We start from the raw sequence: 16874 nt of genomic DNA, 5'->3' as shown, positions 1-16874 counted from the left end.
TGCTATACTGAACGTAGTGTGAATACCAGTTTTGCAACAAATTTGTTTATAAATCATGACGACATGATGTTGAAAAATAAACTTCTCTTTTTTTTTCGATGAAAACTTTTCCAACTTGGCAAACGATTTTCAGTGGAAAAAATAATAAAAATAAAATTTACAAAATCAATTAACGATATTTTAAAAGTAACAGGCACATTTTTTGTCTGTTGTGCAAAAAACTGGCATAATGCTTTTTTTTGAAAAATAACTAGTATTGATCATATCATATAAAATGAATACACTTTTTTAAATTCAAAATTACAGATTACCTTGATTAGAATATTCGAACATTATTTACTTAAAAGTTTGCAATTTGAGAAATTTTTCATAATTCTCATTGAAATCAGTTTAATGCACACGCAATTAATTATATTATTTTTATCATGTAAGTATGAAATTGCGATTAGAAATAATTAATCTCATATTCTGCTCTGATTTAGAAAAGCGATTAACAACAATTGCAAAGTACTGTGTGCAGTCTTTGATTGAGCAACTGCTAACTTGCGTGTGCTTATTGAAAACACCTGTTAACTAGATTATTTACTTACAGCTTGAATATGCAGCTTACTGGAATTTCAAGAGTTGTTCAAGTTATTTAAAACTTTTCAAATGAAAATAGCAAAATAATTGAATTTATTCAGTTTCAATTCTTCTACTTCATTTCCATTGCAGTTTCTCATCTTTGTAATATTATTACTATATTTAAATTAATCGTTTTATATCTTAAAATATATAATATATATTTTACACTTTTTAACTTTTAACAAAAACTTGAAAAAAGCAAATCCACATATGCTAATTACATGCCTGATTTTCACATTTTCAGACTGTAACTTTAAAAATATTTATTTTTTACAATAACAAATGAAATTTAAAATTTTTAAAATAAAATAATATTTTGAATAAATACATGCAATGAGAATATTTTTATTTATAGAATTCATTAATGAGCCATTTATCGATAATTGAAAACTGGAAATACGTTTAAGTTTTATGTTTGTACGAAAAAATAAATTTAATTGCAATAATTATGACTTTTTAAATTATTTATTTGTTTATTTGTTAGAAATATTGACTGGTATATTCGTGAAATTTTAAAAATAATATACTGTAAAAGATATTACCTAATTGTACAGTAATTCAGTGAATTGTTATTCGGTTGCCCAAAATTATTTGCGTATTTTCAATTAAAAATTGTTAGGAATTATTGAAAATTTGATAACAGAGTATTTTTTAAATTTTCCAAGAAAATATACTACGTGGTTACGTGATTGCATTCGACTTTCAATATGTCAAACGAAAATGATGCTGGAATGGAAGTTGATGAGAAGGTGAAGTTGCTCAAAATGTAACATTTTTTGCTAATATATGTGAAGAAATGATATTCAGATGATATACGCACAGAAAGATTGCCGAATTGCAATCTACTTGGGAGATAGCACCATTCAGGTTTGATTTTGATTTTGTTTTTTATTCAATTCTTGGTTTTGTGATTGACTTTATGCGTTTGTGTGCCGAATGTAAAATTTTTGCAGGTGACAAGATTATTGCAAGATGACAGTGAAGAAATTGTGCAATTTCTTGTAAGCTCATTGTTTAATGATAATAATTGTAATAATTCGTTTTTTTAAAGGTCTCTTACATCGATGTGCTGTCGTTGAGGTGGTATCCGTCTCCGTATAGAAATACTTTGGCCGTGTGGAGCATCGAAGGTTACATTGAATTTTGGGATGAATCTAGTAAAATTTGAAATTACAATCTTGCTCATGCTCATTCGTGAAAACAAGATGCAATTTTTCAGAAGCCAACAGCGTCGGAAATGAAAAAGAATACAAATTATCAGGAAAAATGGATTTGAAATTTCGTCATGTCGATAACTTTGACTTTGCATCGTATCATTTGGGTTTTATAATTGTAAGTGAACTTTTGTATACATTCATTTATAGAATTATTTTTAGGCTATTTGGGATGTGAAGAAAGAAATTCACTTGTACCGAGCACCGGATGAATTGGATTTGAACCGTTGGATTCGGCTGACAACAATTCCATTGTCAATGACAATCGATGACTGGGTTGTTTGGTCTAGTGATAGGTGAATAAAATTGTGATCAAATTCAGCGTTATAAATTTTGCAGAACATTTTATTTCAGAGACGTACCACCAATGTTGATTGTTTCAGTAAGTGATAAATCGTTCACCGGCAAAAAGTTGATGTCATATTTATTTGACTCTAGTGTCCAGTAAATTTAGTTGAATTAATTCTTAATAGCAGAGTTGCATTTTCATATTTTCAGATATTATACCGAGGAATTGATTGAACATCCACAATTTCCATATATTAACAAAGTCCAATTCTCTCCAGCCAGTCATAAAATCGACTATGAAATTGCAATAGCTTCGGAAGTGGTACATGTAATGAAATTTGAGATTAACCGGTACTAGTAAATTTGCATATTCATGTTGTGTAAAGAAATGTTAAATTGATATATTTTCTAGCGCATTGGACAAGGAAAATGAGAAAAATTTGCATTTGCTTTGTCACGAAACTCTCGGCGAAGATCTTGATGAAGTAAGGGAGGAAAAATGTTTGATAGCATAGCACAGCATTGGCATAATTAATTGCCTGTTCGATTTCAGTACAGTAGCGTGTCCTATAATGGATGCGGAAGTTTGCTGCTTGCCGTTCCCAGCGGTGATTTTGACTTGAAATTATTTCAAAGTATGTGTTTTAAATGGTTTTTATTAATTTTTACAATTATATTCTTTAATTTATACCACGTGTGCGATTGTATTATTTCAAATGCCCATAAAGAATGAACATAATGACAAGAAACGAGTAATTGAAAATTTTTTTTTCTTTATTTTAGGGGGAAGGAATAATGAATGGTCGTTTTTCCGTTCTATGAAAAAGGAAGAGTTCGATGACGTAGAAGCCGGTAGTAGTAATAATTTAGAAAAAGATGATGCTTCGGAATCGGTTGAACAAGATTGAAAAGTGGAAAATTTACACGAACATTGAACACGTCGCTTTTCTAAGCAGCAAATTTGCATTATTTGATCATGAATATGTAAAAATTGAAGAGTGTTTGATAACGATGAAATATTTTGATTGGAAATTGATCCGGTCAGTGTTTATAGTATACATTTTGAATAAATAGTTGTTGATTGATAGGAAAAACGAAGAAGAAGAAAAAAAAGAATTTCATTTTAATAATAAAAGTCAGACAGAAGCTATTTGGAAACGTTGCCTATCTATAGAGACGCGAAATAAAAGTGGTTCAATTGCTGATATTAGAGAATAAAATTGGTAATTGAGCTTTATTTCAATAGTTATTTTGATATTAGAAATGAAATTTGATGTCGCAACGATTTTTGACGTAGCAGCGTTAGTCGACTTCTAGGTAACGTTAGTCGAGTATTGTTGTAAATTTTTGAAAAACAAAAATATGCAAATTGTAAATAGGACTATTTTTCAATTTTGAATTTACATATTTTTTTATCGATTGGTAACCAATGAAAAAGCAAAAAGAAAAGGGGGGGGGTTGAATAAATATAAAATGATCAAATTCCAAAGATGCCATAAAGAAAATAGCAAAATTTGAGAACAACGTCGTTGTGCGAATTGCGTTATTACTTTTTTTTTCTGCTACCACGTCAATTTAATAATAAAATAAAATATATTGAACAATCACGGCCGTGCATATTATATATATATATACGACGATGATGATGATGAAACATGAAACGGGCGGCTTTTCTCAGCATCCGCACGCAGCTCAAGCAAAATGGGGTTGATAAATTTTCAAATGACACAAGACATCATCATGCCACCTAACGATCAGAACAACTGTTTTGGCTTCCAAGTCTGATAACCCTTTTCGAGCGAAAAGCTCAATTTTAAATTTGATCAAAAAAAATATATATATAAGTTTCAGATAATTTAAAAAGATGAATAATTTGTTCAAATGAAAAATAATGTTTAATGTAAACAAATAGAAAAAAAATGTTTTCACAAATGTTGCAATTCACGTTCTGGGAGGAGGGTTGACACACAAAAATGTACAGTACGCTCGAATGGAATGGAAAATTGTTGTCGAAGTATTTAATGATGAAAATTTATTTCCCTTTTATCAATCAAAAGTTCGCATCTTCAAAGTTCGAGAGGTTCATTTATCATTTTGTGTTTGTTGATTGAACAGAAAAAAAATTACTCTACTCCAACCCAGTGAAAACGTCAATTTGCAAATTTATATTGTTCAATTAGTACATGAAATGGATAAAAATATAACGGAATGTAAATAAGATGTTTATTTTTGTATCATTGAAATATTTGAAAATTGCAAAAAAAGAAGAAGAAGAAGAAGAAGAAGAGATCAATTTTGATAATGAGAAAAAAAATATATACAGTATCATCATCATCACACAGTAAGTTGTCGATCACTGATTGGATTTGCAACAGTTGAATCGAAATGTTCGGCAAATTAGGGGGGGGGGGATTTTTTTCAATTTTTCTCTACTCTAATAAGCAATTTTTGAATGGCGTCGAAACTTCAAGGAGAAAAGGGAGAGAGAGAGGGATTGGGGTGGGGTGGGGTTGATTTTTGAAAGAAGCCGACACCGGCACCAAGCGAACGAGCAACGAAGGCGAAAATAATTTTCCAATCAATTTTTCAACTATAAATTCAATTTGCAATTGATACTAATGATAAATTCGAGCCGGGCCCAATTTTCGGCTCTAGGCTGGGCCGCTTTGGAATTAGGCGAAAATAAGAGATTTCCACTGGTAACAGCCGAACAACAAGGTCGTGGGTGTGGTGTGGAACCGAATCTGAACGGGCCAACTAATAATTTTGATTTTCAATTTGCCAAAACCACGCCAACGTCAGGGCGACACATTTTGGCATACTCTGATGAACCGTTAGTCAAATTGAGTAATGGGCCGGGAAATTTTTGACCCCGGCATGATTTGGCATATCACCGACTTGTCAAGGAAGAATGAAACGCTGGGCGGGATGAAAGTAGAAGGTTCTATGTGGGAGAATATAGAGCTCGAGAGCCTCGTTCGACGGCTGGCTTTGCAACTCAAATGACGACGAGATCGAACGTAATACAACTGACAAGGCTCAGTGACTTTTGCTTGTTCTTTTCGCCCAGTACGTTCGTCTCGCCACTATGCATCCCTCACATCCAGATGCCATTGGCGTTCACCGAGTCGATCTTTCAAAAATAAACGAGCCGAGTATAAAAAAATTCAAATTCCGTGCACTTTCGATTATATTAAAACAACAACAACAACAACAACTGCGCTCTATCTGAGCATAATCTTACTTCGATGTTCACCAACAGACGGCACGCATTGTGCATCTAAACCTGAAATATTCACTGTCAACAAATTTCCACTTCTCCATTCCCATTAGCGAGCTTTTCCAACATTTTCCAAGAACAAACCAACAACCGTCATTTTCTTCATTCATACCTTTTCTCTGCAAATTCAACATCTCCACCACCACCAACCAATTACATCCAATTGGCAACAAACGACAAATTTATTCACACAATCATGGCTCAAGTAAGATATTTTTATTAATTTCCAATTCAAAAATTAAATCCGAACACCACCAATCACAATTGATCGCAGAATTTTCAACCGTAGAAAACCGGTTTTCACCGCACGTACTACGTTTGATTTTTACAGTAATTTAAAAATTTTTTTTCTTTTCCAACTTTTATTTCATTTTTATAATTAAATAAAAACAATTTTTTCAAATTTCATTTAATTAATAATCAACAATTAATTTTTGGACAATTTATTACAATTTACAAAAGCAAAAAAGAAAGAAAAAAAATTTTTTATTCTTCTTAAAGTAGGTCACAGTATTTGAAAAACATTTACATTCTTGAATTTCGAAAAAATTGTCCATTCTTTTTTATTTCTTCGACTTCATTTCTCCAGTCGAACAACAACTTTCCCATTTCGCACAGAACAATCTTACGAATCGGTGGGCTCGTATCAATCTCTCGCTTCGACCAACCAGAAATAAATCCATATTCAAATGTAGTCAAATGCAAATGTAAGTGTTTGTATTTTGAATATTTATGTTTAAATTTAAAAAAAAACAACAACAAAGCACTATCAATTCTCTGGCCTATGAATATTCATTAGTATTATTATGGTTGTTGCTTTTTTTTTGAAAAATATACATCTACTACCGCGCGTGTTCAGGAAACTTGTGCAGCTCGCTTCCAAAAGAGTGACTGAGTTGAATTGAGAGTGAAATAAGCGTTATTTATCAGGAAGCAGCTGGCTAATTCACGAGAAAATAATGAACAATTTTGTTGAAATAGAACGGCGCCTGTGAAATAAAATTCAAGCATTGTTATTTAAATTGTTCACGGGGCGAATGTTGGAACAGCGGCGCGCTTTGTGCTGTGAATAGCCGTGACGAGCAGACGCTTCTGCGTTAGCTTGTGTTCAACAAGCAGCTATAGTAATAATAGTAGCAATAGTAATAGTAATAGTAGTAGAATGAAGAAGGGATGTGCACAGAAAAGAAAATTTTCTTTTTTTTGGAAAAAAATTCATTACTCATTATGGTGCTAATTTATATAACTTTTTATTGTACAAAAAAACTGAATCAAACCAAATTATACAAAATTGTATGTATTTCTTTATCAATCCTATTTTACTTGCTGATGTGGTTTTGAAAACAGTCCCGTAAAAGATATCCGTCTGTCAATTTGCATTGCAGTGCTTCTTCTTTTTGCAATTTTTTTCAACTAATTTAATAACTTTTTTTCATTAATCAGAAATGCATCGAGTGAAAATTAACATTTTCTAAACCATGGTATCATGTTGCTTGACATGCATGCAAAAATGGCAACTCTCTTATTACACTTTTCACACTCGTACAAAACTGTATAATTTGATAAATAAATTATTTCTCTTGAGAAATAAAAATAATAATATTCATAATAAATGCTATTCCAATTGAATTGAATTGAATTGAATAAAACAGTTGTTAGTAAGCAAAGAATGAAGACCTCAACAAAAATGTGACATTATGTCTTTTCTGAATTCAATTTTTTCATTGCTTGATGTTTACTTGAAATTATTCAATTTATTTTTCATGAGTACAGTTTTCAATTTTACTGATATCTCGTCTGTGTGTAACTGATGAAATTTGAAAAGATTTATATTTAAAATGTACAGTAAGATTAACAATACTGACAAAATCCGCTTTGAAAAGCGCAATCAGCTAGCATTTATCACTTTTGTAAACCGATATCATTAAACGAGATTAAAGTTGAGTTTTTTTCTTCTCAAATTTTTATAATTAATCAAATGTTGCAATTTTCCATCTCCATTTCAAAATGGCATGCTTTCCCATTGTTTACGAGATGTTTGTTAAAAGTAGAATTGAAATTTAATTTTAAAAAAAATTGATAAAAACTTATATGTTATTTCAGAAAAACAATGCAAATCAGAAATTTAATTTAATTTCTGCATCCTTTTTATGAGCTTTATTAAGAAGGAAGAGACGTCAGTTGTGCCCGGCCCGGCGCTAGTCGCTCTAAATTGCTCTGTTTCGTATCTGTTCGAAACGCACGCCCCCCGTTCGCTCGTTCAGCTTGTTTCCCCAATGTAAATTTTATACGCGTGCCTCTGTTGTTGAAAGCCTCAAATTTCCCAGGTATGCTGCGTAATTTGGCACAGTTTTTGCGGTCTTTTTCGTCAACAAATTAAAAAAAATTTGCATATCTTCCGCATGTTAAACATTGTCCACGTGGATTTTGTTTGAATAATTTTATAATTTTTTTCGTCAACTGTCGGAGAGAGTTTGAATTTTATTTATGCAACTATTTGCATATTTGTTTTTAACTCGTGTTGAGCTTATCAAATTGAAATCAAAAACAGCAAGTATAATTTCAAATATTAATTAAGTTGTATGAGAAATTTCAGTTTGGGAAAATTTCAGCAACTGAACAAGGAAGGTTATTAATTTTTTTGCTGTTGTTGTTGGTGGTGGTTTTTTTTTTCTTCTTTTCAACGTATGCAATTTATTTTGGCTTTTCAATAATGATCGCCAAATAGCTAATTAATTTTCCACCATTATATATATATATATATGTATATGCAACAAACTGATCTCACCAAGAAAATTGATAATTATCGATTGACGGCAGTGGAAATCAAACCTCATGCGTTCACTGAACCGTTCGCATAATAAAGTTTAATTTTGGCAAATTGTTTTTCAAACAAATCATAATTTGACGAAAGGAAATTTTTGTGTTGTGAATTTGTAAAACAAAAAAATTATCCCAAAGCAAGTTGTGCATTTAAATGTGTGCTTATTTTGTCACTTTGATTATTACTTCTGAGAAATATATAATATGTCCATTTTATCATTAGTTGATTAGATTTTTATGACCGAGTTCGACTTAAATTGTTAAAAGCTAATTTTATTTCATTTTATTGTTTTATGATTGATCGGTTGAAAATTTATATATACATAAAGTTGTGTAAATTATTTGAAATTTGTTCCATGCTGATATATATAAAAAAGGGAAAATAAATGTCGTTCTATATACGTAATTGTAAAATTGCGTAGAATGATGATTGATTGTGATTATTTGGAAAACCGATATGTGTTGTCATGACCGTTGTCAGTGTGTGCATTGGAAAGATTGTGAAATGCAAATTTTGTTTTTCTGTTGTTTAATTCCAATAATAAATAATTAAAATCCGATGAACTTAATGTTGTAGCTTGTACTGGGCGGTTGGGGTGAGGGAAAATATCCACCGAATTGCCCGGCCATTTTCCAAGTCGCCCACATTTCCGTCATTTCAACCGTTTTGATAGATTGTTTTATTTTATTTTTTTATAACTAATAAATTCTTGAAGATCCAATCAGAGACAGCACTCTGATGAACCAGTTCCATCAATTTGACTATCGTGTCAGTCGAAAAGCGTCGTAAAATGTTCTCCCACTACTAGCATGCTTGCTAGCTGGCCATCAAGATCATGCCTGAGCATCTTTTAGTATTATTATTATTTTTCATTTTTTTGCCTTCAGTAATGTGTTTCTTTATGAACAGAAAAAAGTTTACACTGACGTTCGCATCTGTTTTGTTTTCATTATTTTTACGTCCATACTGCTTGCTCATTTTTGAATTTTTTTCTTTTTTTAATATGCATGTATTTCTATTTGTATTATTTTCCGAACATCAATTTCTTCAACTCATTCGAGCAGGTCGGAACAATTCGTATGCAAATTAATCCATTCTTTCATTTTACTTTTTTTCGACACAACTAATTTTCCCACAAATCTTTTTTGACATTTGCAAATTTGAAAAATTTGCTCATGAGTGGAATTATTCATTCAAATTTTGTGCAAAATTATTCTCACGCTCCAAAATCGCGAACGATTATTTTTTCAATGCTCTTCCTAGCTCTGTATGTATGTATGTTTGTTTGTTTGTTTTTTCGTGACAGTGCAGTTTAGCATACGGCGAACAACGGTTGGTAAATTGGAATTGTTTTCATTTTTCGCTTATCTGCTGTACAATTGATGCTTTTGTGTCTACAATATCTGATGTTCACATGACCAGAAATTTGCATATTTTCGAGTGGATCATGTAGTGATAAGAAAAATGGTAACGGTGATATTAATTTTTATTCATTATAATGTTTTGATTTCCATTTCTTTCCATTTCATACTTTTTAATAATAGAATAATATTTCTTTGCTTCATTAAAGAATTGCATGTTGTCGTATTTGAATAAGTTGTGCGCATAGAATACAGAGCACATTTTGGTTTTTCCACCACTCGGAATGTTTCGCTGAATAATGGGTTGAGCAGAGATTTACGAGCGTTGTTTTTTTTTCAACTCATTTAAATACTGGAGCTCTATTTTGAAGTTGAAATTTCAGAATGATTTTCGTTTCCCTGGTTTTATTTTGTTTTTTTATAACACACAAACACATTCTCTACTCACCAATAATTTTTTTTATTTTAAACAAAATTCAAAACGTCAGTTGATTTGAAAATCATGGATCAAAATTCGTTGCCTGACCGACCGACTGACTCGGTGTGTGCGTGTGTATTCACATTGATTAATCAATTAATCCGCATTTCCTGTTTATTTTAATTCCACGTACAATTGTTATCAACAAATTATAATAATTATTATTGCATTTGTTGAACATTGTTGGATTTATTTTGCAGAGCAGAACAATTTTTACATTAAGTAAGAAGTGAAGTTGATGTAAATTTTATGGAAAACAACTATTAAACTTTTCCACATGTGAACAGTTAGTTTGTCAGTTTTCCGCGCCCATACTGAACATCTTCTTCACTAATAGACGATACATTGGCATGTCAGCATAAGTTTGTCTGTGTGATAATTTCGAATTCCACAATTATTATTTTTTTCGAAACATCAAAATTTCACCATTTTGCTAAATCCAGTTTTTGCTCGATCGTTTCGCGCGTGGGCGGTTGAAAAGAACAACAGCCAATGGAAAGTCGCGGCCCGTGGGACATTTTGATTGGCTGTAACTGTGCGGGTGGCTATACTGGCACGCGCGCGTGAGAGAATGAATCTCATTTTTTGTGCTTGTTTGTTTGTTTGTTGTATGCAAAGTAAGATTTTGCTCAAATCGATCCCCAGAACAAATCAAACGTGAATAATAATAATAATATTAATAATAAGCATTATCATTTGACAAATTTGACCACCGTCGGTAGGATAATTTTTGTCTGTAGTCGTCTTTTTTTCACCTGAATTGTTGGAGAAAAGTATTTTTAATCAACGCAGCGGCGGAGACGACCTCGTTTGCATGCAGTTCCACTTGTCAATTTTTCTTCTTTTCGTTCACCAATGCTTTTCTTGCCCTGGTCTGCCACACTTGGTACTTCTTCTTCCCCTTTTCTGCCGGCTTTTGCCACCACTGGGTCCACTAGCACCAACGCTGTGAGTGTTTCGTTCCAACTGTTGTTTTCCACAATATCCAGCGTGACTTATGTTATATAAATTTGCATACGACAAAATTGTCGACTGAATAAAATGACTTTGACTTTGAATTTCAGGTGATTCCAATTCAGCCTGTAACTTCTACCACCACCACGGCCGCCGCCGCCGCCGCTGCTGCTGCTGCTGTTGCTGCCGTTGCTGCTGCTGCCGCTTGTTCATCCGAGAAACAGTCGACAGGAGCAGTGGCGTCCGAATCCGACCGTCAAGCTGCAAATCCGAGCATTATTACTGCAACATCGCTGGCGACGACAAGCAAATCAGATCAACGAAAATATTGTTCCACTCCGTCATCACCGGCCAATCCAACTACCGTATTCAGTGCTTTGTTGGATGCCGGTGTTGCCCAGTGCAGTCGAAACGCCGACATCATGTCATCGATGAGTAATACGGATGATAAATAGGAATAATTTTTTTAAACAAATACTTTAAATTTAGTGAATTCATTCTCATACATGTCCGCATGCCATCATCCGCTGATGTCCCGAACGTCGGCACTGCCCAAAGAACTCGTCGGTATAAATTTGGCCTGCAGCAAGTTGGCCAAATCGCGCACTTTTACCGACACTTCCACCACTTCACCCAAAAATGGCGACACTGACTGTACCAGCGGCAGTGCACCGTTGGATTTGACCACATCTTCCACTTCTGCTTCGTCCACACAAGCGCCCCTTGCTGAATCCCAACAGTCCGACGAACAAGTTTCACAAGTGGAAGATGCGCACGTTTGCAAACCGACCACTGATTCATCGAACGATTTCCGGGGCTTTTTTGTCAACGGTGCCTCGTCCCAGCCCCAAACATCCTGGTCGTTCGAAGAACAATTCAAACAAGTGAGTTGAGTGTGCATGCAAATTTTTGTGTTGATTGTTGTTATTCCACGCTTTATTTGCATACTGACGCAAACCAATTTTACGCGTTTTTCTTTTGCATTGTTGGAATTTGGTTGTTTTGCAAATTTATCCAAACAATTGTAGACAAGTTTAGAAAGAAACAACAAAATTTATTCTTCTCGAATAATGTATTATTTCTTCATTGAATCTATTGGTTAATTAAGCCATGATATATATATAAGTATGTATGTATGTATGTATGTAATTGTTTCGAGGGTGCTTTGAAAGATATAGATTGGATCCAATTTTCAAAGTTTCGAAATTATAAATTGGCAAATAGGAATGAATGATTCAATTGAATATAAAACGAGAGTAGAAAATCCCCATGTGACATGTGGAAAATACATCTGCAGCGCTAATTAAGCAACAATCAGCATCATGTTCACCAATTTCTTTTTTGCTGTTTTGTTTTTTTTGGCTGACTATTTTTGCACATTTGATTTATTCATTTTGTAAGGATTCGTGTGGAAACAACACGGTCGAATATTACTGTTCAAATTTGACGATGGCAAAGTGGATGGACACTGAATTTTATTATTATTATTATTATTGTTATTATTTATCATTTTTCACTCGTGCTTGATAATGGAGCAGCTGCTCTGCTGAAAATGCAGAGCAAACAGAACTAACGAGCCCTGGAGCGCAACTCTATATTCGTTGCACTTATGTTCACATTATCACAGTTCACTTGCGAAGTTTCGTAGTCTAGTCGCATAAATGATATTTTAGATGAAAAAAAAGTGAATCCCAATAATAATCATAATAATTATGATGATGATAATTGTGATTATTATGAAAAAACGTTCTCAATTGAAAAAATTTCACTCTTTGACGACAGAGAGAAGACATTTGGTGCATCAATCAGTCGCTTCATTCAATTATTTTCACTTGTTGGAAAAAAGTTAATTAACATCCAGTAATAAACAATAAAATAATGCGTCAATTCGGGAATTATATTCAAGTATTAATTCTAACTAAATCAACAGTTCCATTACAACAAATTCTCATCAGCAAATATGCAATTTGCGGCGTTGCATTTTGGTTTTTCTTTTTTAATTCTCTTTGCATTACTCGTTGTCGAAATCCATTTCTTTTGCAAAATTTGCATTCAGCAAATAATATATATAAAAACTTTTTCATTTTTTTTCCACGAACTTTCCATTCTCAATTTTTCTGTCAATCGGAAAAAATATCACAAAGTATCAAGTTATATAGCTTGGGCTTTTTGACGCTTTGGACAAATTGTTGCTATCAGCTGCGAACTTGTCAAACTTTTCGAAATTAATACCACCACTTTAGGCTATAACAAACAAACAAATAAGCAAATTGCTTTCAGTTAAGTGACGCAAATCGAACTTTCACTACTGCATATGCAGCATGCATCATGGCTAGTAGCTGGTTTTTTAGCATCAAATTTTTAACATTCTTATGTATATTCTCAAAAAATAATGCAACTTGTTTTTTTCCTCGTTCTTTGTATCTGGTGTTTTGCATGATTTATTGTTTATGTTTGACTTTTTTGAAATTAAAAAAGCAAATTTGCATTTTATTGATACTTTTATCTGTTTGATCGGTTGAACATTTTACAATATTGGAAAATGATACAAAAATGGAAAATTTCTTATTTTATAATTTTATTTTTGTTTTTTGGATTATTTTTTCAAACGAAATTTTGTTATTTGCTTTGTTGCCATGCAACAAACTGTTGATTTTCTATGGAAAATCCAAATATAGAAAAGTTTTCTTTTATTGTCTTTTTTTTATAGCTTTACGAACTCAGCGACGATCCGAAACGGAAAGAATTTTTGGATTCTTTGTTCAACTTTATGCAGCGTCAAGGTACGTGAACAATTTTCCAATCCAAATATTTGCATATGATAATGATGGTTCATTTTCAAATTCACACTAAATATGTTGCACGAGATGTTAAGAACGCGATAAAATCAAATCGTTCTCAGATAGAAGGAAGTGATATGCTAAAATATTCAACACTAGCTTGGTTGTATTTTGATTTTTTCAGTTGTAAAGTATATTTTACACTTTAAAAAGTATCATTATTCAATCTTGTATCAAATGTAGAACATTGAAAATTCTTTGGACATTGATCAAATGCACACGGATGGGGAAGAAATAGTTTTCAAGCGCAGTTTTTCGTTTATTGTAAAATGATTTCCAGCAAATATTGCTTTCGATGATAAATAGTAGCATAAAGCATGTGCAAATAAACTATCGAGTAGAATGTTGTTTTGTCAGAAAATTTGTACGAAACTTAATGTCCAAAGGGTCATTTAAAAATTGCTCCCCTCCTTCACTACTACTACTTGGATTCAATGTGCAAATTTGCACAATGCCAATCAAAAAGCAAAGCATGTTTAACTTTCGTCGGTCCGGTGATTTCTTCATCATTACTTTAGCCAATTTAGCTGACCTGCAATATTCTACTGTCAACATGCCCTTACTTTTTTTTGTGAACTGTCATTTTATCCATTCACTTCAACTAATGTACAGTATACGACTGCTTCGATGTACTACTATGTGTTTTGGTGATTTGGAACTAATTTAATATAATTTATGCATAAATCAGATTCCATCTCGAACAATATTAATAATAAATAAATAAATAATTCACAACCAACTAACATGGGCAATGCAATTTAAATAATACTGACATATTTGTGTGAAATGAAATGATCATTTTTTTTAAATTACAATGATAAATAGATAGTTTTGAAATTTATAACAAATGGTGATGCTTGTTGTATGCATTGTTTTCGAAGATGACGACAACTTTGAATAACGTGCGCTTTTCAGGAACGCCAGTGACACGCATCCCGATCATGGCAAAGCAAGTTTTAGATTTATACGAATTATACAGACTGGTGATAGCACACGGTGGACTTGTTGAAGTGATCAACAAGAAGTTGTGGAGAGAAATTACGAAAGGGCTTCATCTACCTCAGTCAATTACGTCGGCTGCATTCACGTTGAGAACTCAGTAAGTGTTGACTTTGTTAATAGTTACAGTAAGCAAATCTAATGCATATTTTGAGATATAAAAAAAGCGAGTAATTTAATTTCATTTCGCTTTCTACGCATTTATTTATTGTTTTCCAGAATGTTCAAGCGGAAAACATAAAAATTCTCCAAACATCTGCGCTAAAATAAATGTCTTTTTTCTTTTTTGCTTCGTATTTTATCACGCTTAATATTATTCCACGCTGAGAGAAAATGAACAGTTGTTTTATATCATTTTGTTGCGCATTCATTTCACAAAAACTCTTGTGCATAATAATGCTAAATTTCAGTGTGCATAAGGATGTGCAAATTTTGAAGTTTTTTTTTGCATTATGCAAATTCCATGCACCAAAACTGTTGATATGCATTGCGGGGAGTTTCAATTTTTGATGAATTTTTATTAATAAATTTTGAATGAGCAAAAACAAAAACAAAAATTGATTCGCTTTTCAGATATATGAAATATTTGTATCCGTATGAGTGCGAAAAGGAGCGGCTGAGTACAATGGAAGAACTGCAGGCGGCTATTGATGGAAATCGTCGTGAAGGACGCAGGAGCAGTTTCAATCCATTTTCGCAAGTATCTCCGACTTTGCTTGGCCGTCATTTGAACGGCAGCTTGCTTTCTGGTAATTCTCAAAGTTCTACTCAACGTGGCCAAAATTTGCATAATCAACGAACTGCTTCAGATGACGATCGATTGTCCGCTTCAACTCCTACTTGTTCACTGGTATCTCATGCAAATTTGGCATCTGCACTTCGCGAACAAGCGCTTGCTTATGAAAACAGTCAGCGCCACCATTTCAACCAGTCTCCACGGTGAGTTGTTGTTGTTGACAATGTAGCTTTGGGATATTTTTTTATGTTGTTAGTTTTGTTTTTTGATTTTCAGAGCCTTCACCGATAGTCAACAATTCACCGGGTCTAGTCAGACGAGCATCAACAGTAGCGATTCAGATGGAAGTGATGAAACTGGTCCGTATATGAATCCACCGAAAAAGCTTCGAATCGCCGAGTCGAATTTATCATCATCTTTGCCAATTCAGCACGATCGTGCACTCAATGCAGCTTTTGGTATGCCGGTCGCGCAGATCAGAGCAATGAATGCAGGTATATCAATTGTTTGTGGGATGATATTGACCAATCGTTTCAGTTATCCTGATTTATGATAATTATGAATTGCATATCTGTTTGCAGCTCCGTATGGAGAAGGTAATTTATTGTCGGAAAATTCTCTTGTTGTCAGCATTGAAATCAACGGCATCCTGTATCAAGGGGTGCTGTTGGCCCAGCCGACGCGAAATCGTATCCCAACTACTGGTGCCAATTGAACATCAATCACATCGTCGAACTGGATTTAGAAAGGAAAGATAAGTGAAAAAATGAAATTTTTTCTGTGCCTTTCCTTTAATACAGTTCTGCCGGTTATTATTTTTTTTATTCATTTCAAAAACTTCGGTTCAACAACTTTATAAGTTTACATCATGCAGCAGTAGTAGTACTATTGTCGTTTCTGTACAACAATTGGTCTGCTATTGATTGGTTGGTGTTACTATATAATAATGTGATTTTTTCTCTTTTTATCAAAAGATGTTGGTGATGGTTCGTTGGTTATTATTATCAATTTTGAATAATGCACATTATTTTCTTTTCTGCTTCGTTTATGCAAATGTTAATCAATATATAGTTTTTTTAATCATCTGTGTATATATGTATGCATATGTATATGTATATATTGTAACTATCTTTTTCAAATTGTTTTTACCAGTAATCACTGATTTCTGAAATGGTTGAACAAGAAAAAGTACTTGTGCACGTGAATTCTTTCGAATTTTATCCGAGATTGTGCATCTTTCGACAACAGTTGTTCATTTTATTACTTTTGGAAAGAG

General features: G+C 32.9%; 3 protein-coding genes across 3 annotated transcripts; 2 read left to right on the top strand and 1 right to left on the bottom strand.

Annotated features, from left to right (window-relative positions):
- Nucleotides 1-1331: 1331 nt before the first annotated feature.
- On the top strand, nucleotides 1332-3034 carry Tsp_05682 (hypothetical protein). Its single transcript, XM_003371979.1, has 11 exons — nucleotides 1332-1373; nucleotides 1432-1491; nucleotides 1578-1625; nucleotides 1676-1781; nucleotides 1844-1956; nucleotides 2001-2134; nucleotides 2193-2282; nucleotides 2337-2477; nucleotides 2539-2611; nucleotides 2680-2761; nucleotides 2910-3034. The coding sequence occupies exons 1-11, from the start codon at nucleotides 1332-1334 to the stop codon at nucleotides 3032-3034; spliced, it is 1014 nt and encodes a 337-aa protein (XP_003372027.1).
- Nucleotides 3035-10848: 7814 nt separating this feature from the next.
- On the bottom strand, nucleotides 10849-11444 carry Tsp_05683 (conserved hypothetical protein). Its single transcript, XM_003371978.1, has 4 exons — nucleotides 11361-11444; nucleotides 11163-11284; nucleotides 11088-11101; nucleotides 10849-11063 (listed from the first exon to the last, which is right to left on the bottom strand). Exons 1-4 carry the CDS (start codon nucleotides 11442-11444, stop codon nucleotides 10849-10851), a joined length of 435 nt encoding a protein of 144 aa, XP_003372026.1.
- An 85-nt stretch (nucleotides 11445-11529) lies between these two features.
- On the top strand, nucleotides 11530-16313 carry Tsp_05684 (protein dead ringer). The gene is made up of 6 exons (XM_003371977.1): nucleotides 11530-11907; nucleotides 13734-13806; nucleotides 14779-14962; nucleotides 15436-15801; nucleotides 15875-16092; nucleotides 16180-16313. The coding sequence occupies exons 1-6, from the start codon at nucleotides 11530-11532 to the stop codon at nucleotides 16311-16313; spliced, it is 1353 nt and encodes a 450-aa protein (XP_003372025.1).
- The last annotated feature ends 561 nt before the right edge of the window (nucleotides 16314-16874 follow it).

The sequence above is a fragment of the Trichinella spiralis genome (genome assembly GCF_000181795.1).
Source record: "Trichinella spiralis strain ISS 195 chromosome Unknown Scfld9, whole genome shotgun sequence".
NCBI classification, from domain to species: Eukaryota; Metazoa; Nematoda; class Enoplea; order Trichinellida; family Trichinellidae; genus Trichinella; species Trichinella spiralis.
This window is presented reverse-complemented; position numbering and strand designations above follow the sequence as displayed.

Excerpts from the sequence above, each read along its gene's own strand:
- Tsp_05682 (XM_003371979.1), top strand. The coding sequence starts at position 1,332 with ATGTCAAACGAAAATGATGCTGGAATGGAAGTTGATGAGAAG. Across the intron at positions 1,626-1,675 it reads AAGAAATTGTGCAATTTCTT|GTCTCTTACATCGATGTGCT; the intron begins GTAAGCTCATTG and ends GTTTTTTTAAAG. Across the intron at positions 2,478-2,538 it reads ATGAAATTTGAGATTAACCG|CGCATTGGACAAGGAAAATG; the intron begins GTACTAGTAAAT and ends TATATTTTCTAG.
- Tsp_05683 (XM_003371978.1), bottom strand. The coding sequence starts at position 11,444 with ATGTCGGCGTTTCGACTGCACTGGGCAACACCGGCATCCAACAAAGCA. Across the intron at positions 11,285-11,360 it reads GATTGGCCGGTGATGACGGA|CTTGACGGTCGGATTCGGAC; the intron begins GTGGAACAATAT and ends TCGGATTTGCAG.
- Tsp_05684 (XM_003371977.1), top strand. The coding sequence starts at position 11,530 with ATGTCCGCATGCCATCATCCGCTGATGTCCCGAACGTCGGCACTGCCC. Across the intron at positions 14,963-15,435 it reads GCATTCACGTTGAGAACTCA|ATATATGAAATATTTGTATC; the intron begins GTAAGTGTTGAC and ends TTCGCTTTTCAG. Across the intron at positions 15,802-15,874 it reads CATTTCAACCAGTCTCCACG|AGCCTTCACCGATAGTCAAC; the intron begins GTGAGTTGTTGT and ends TTTGATTTTCAG.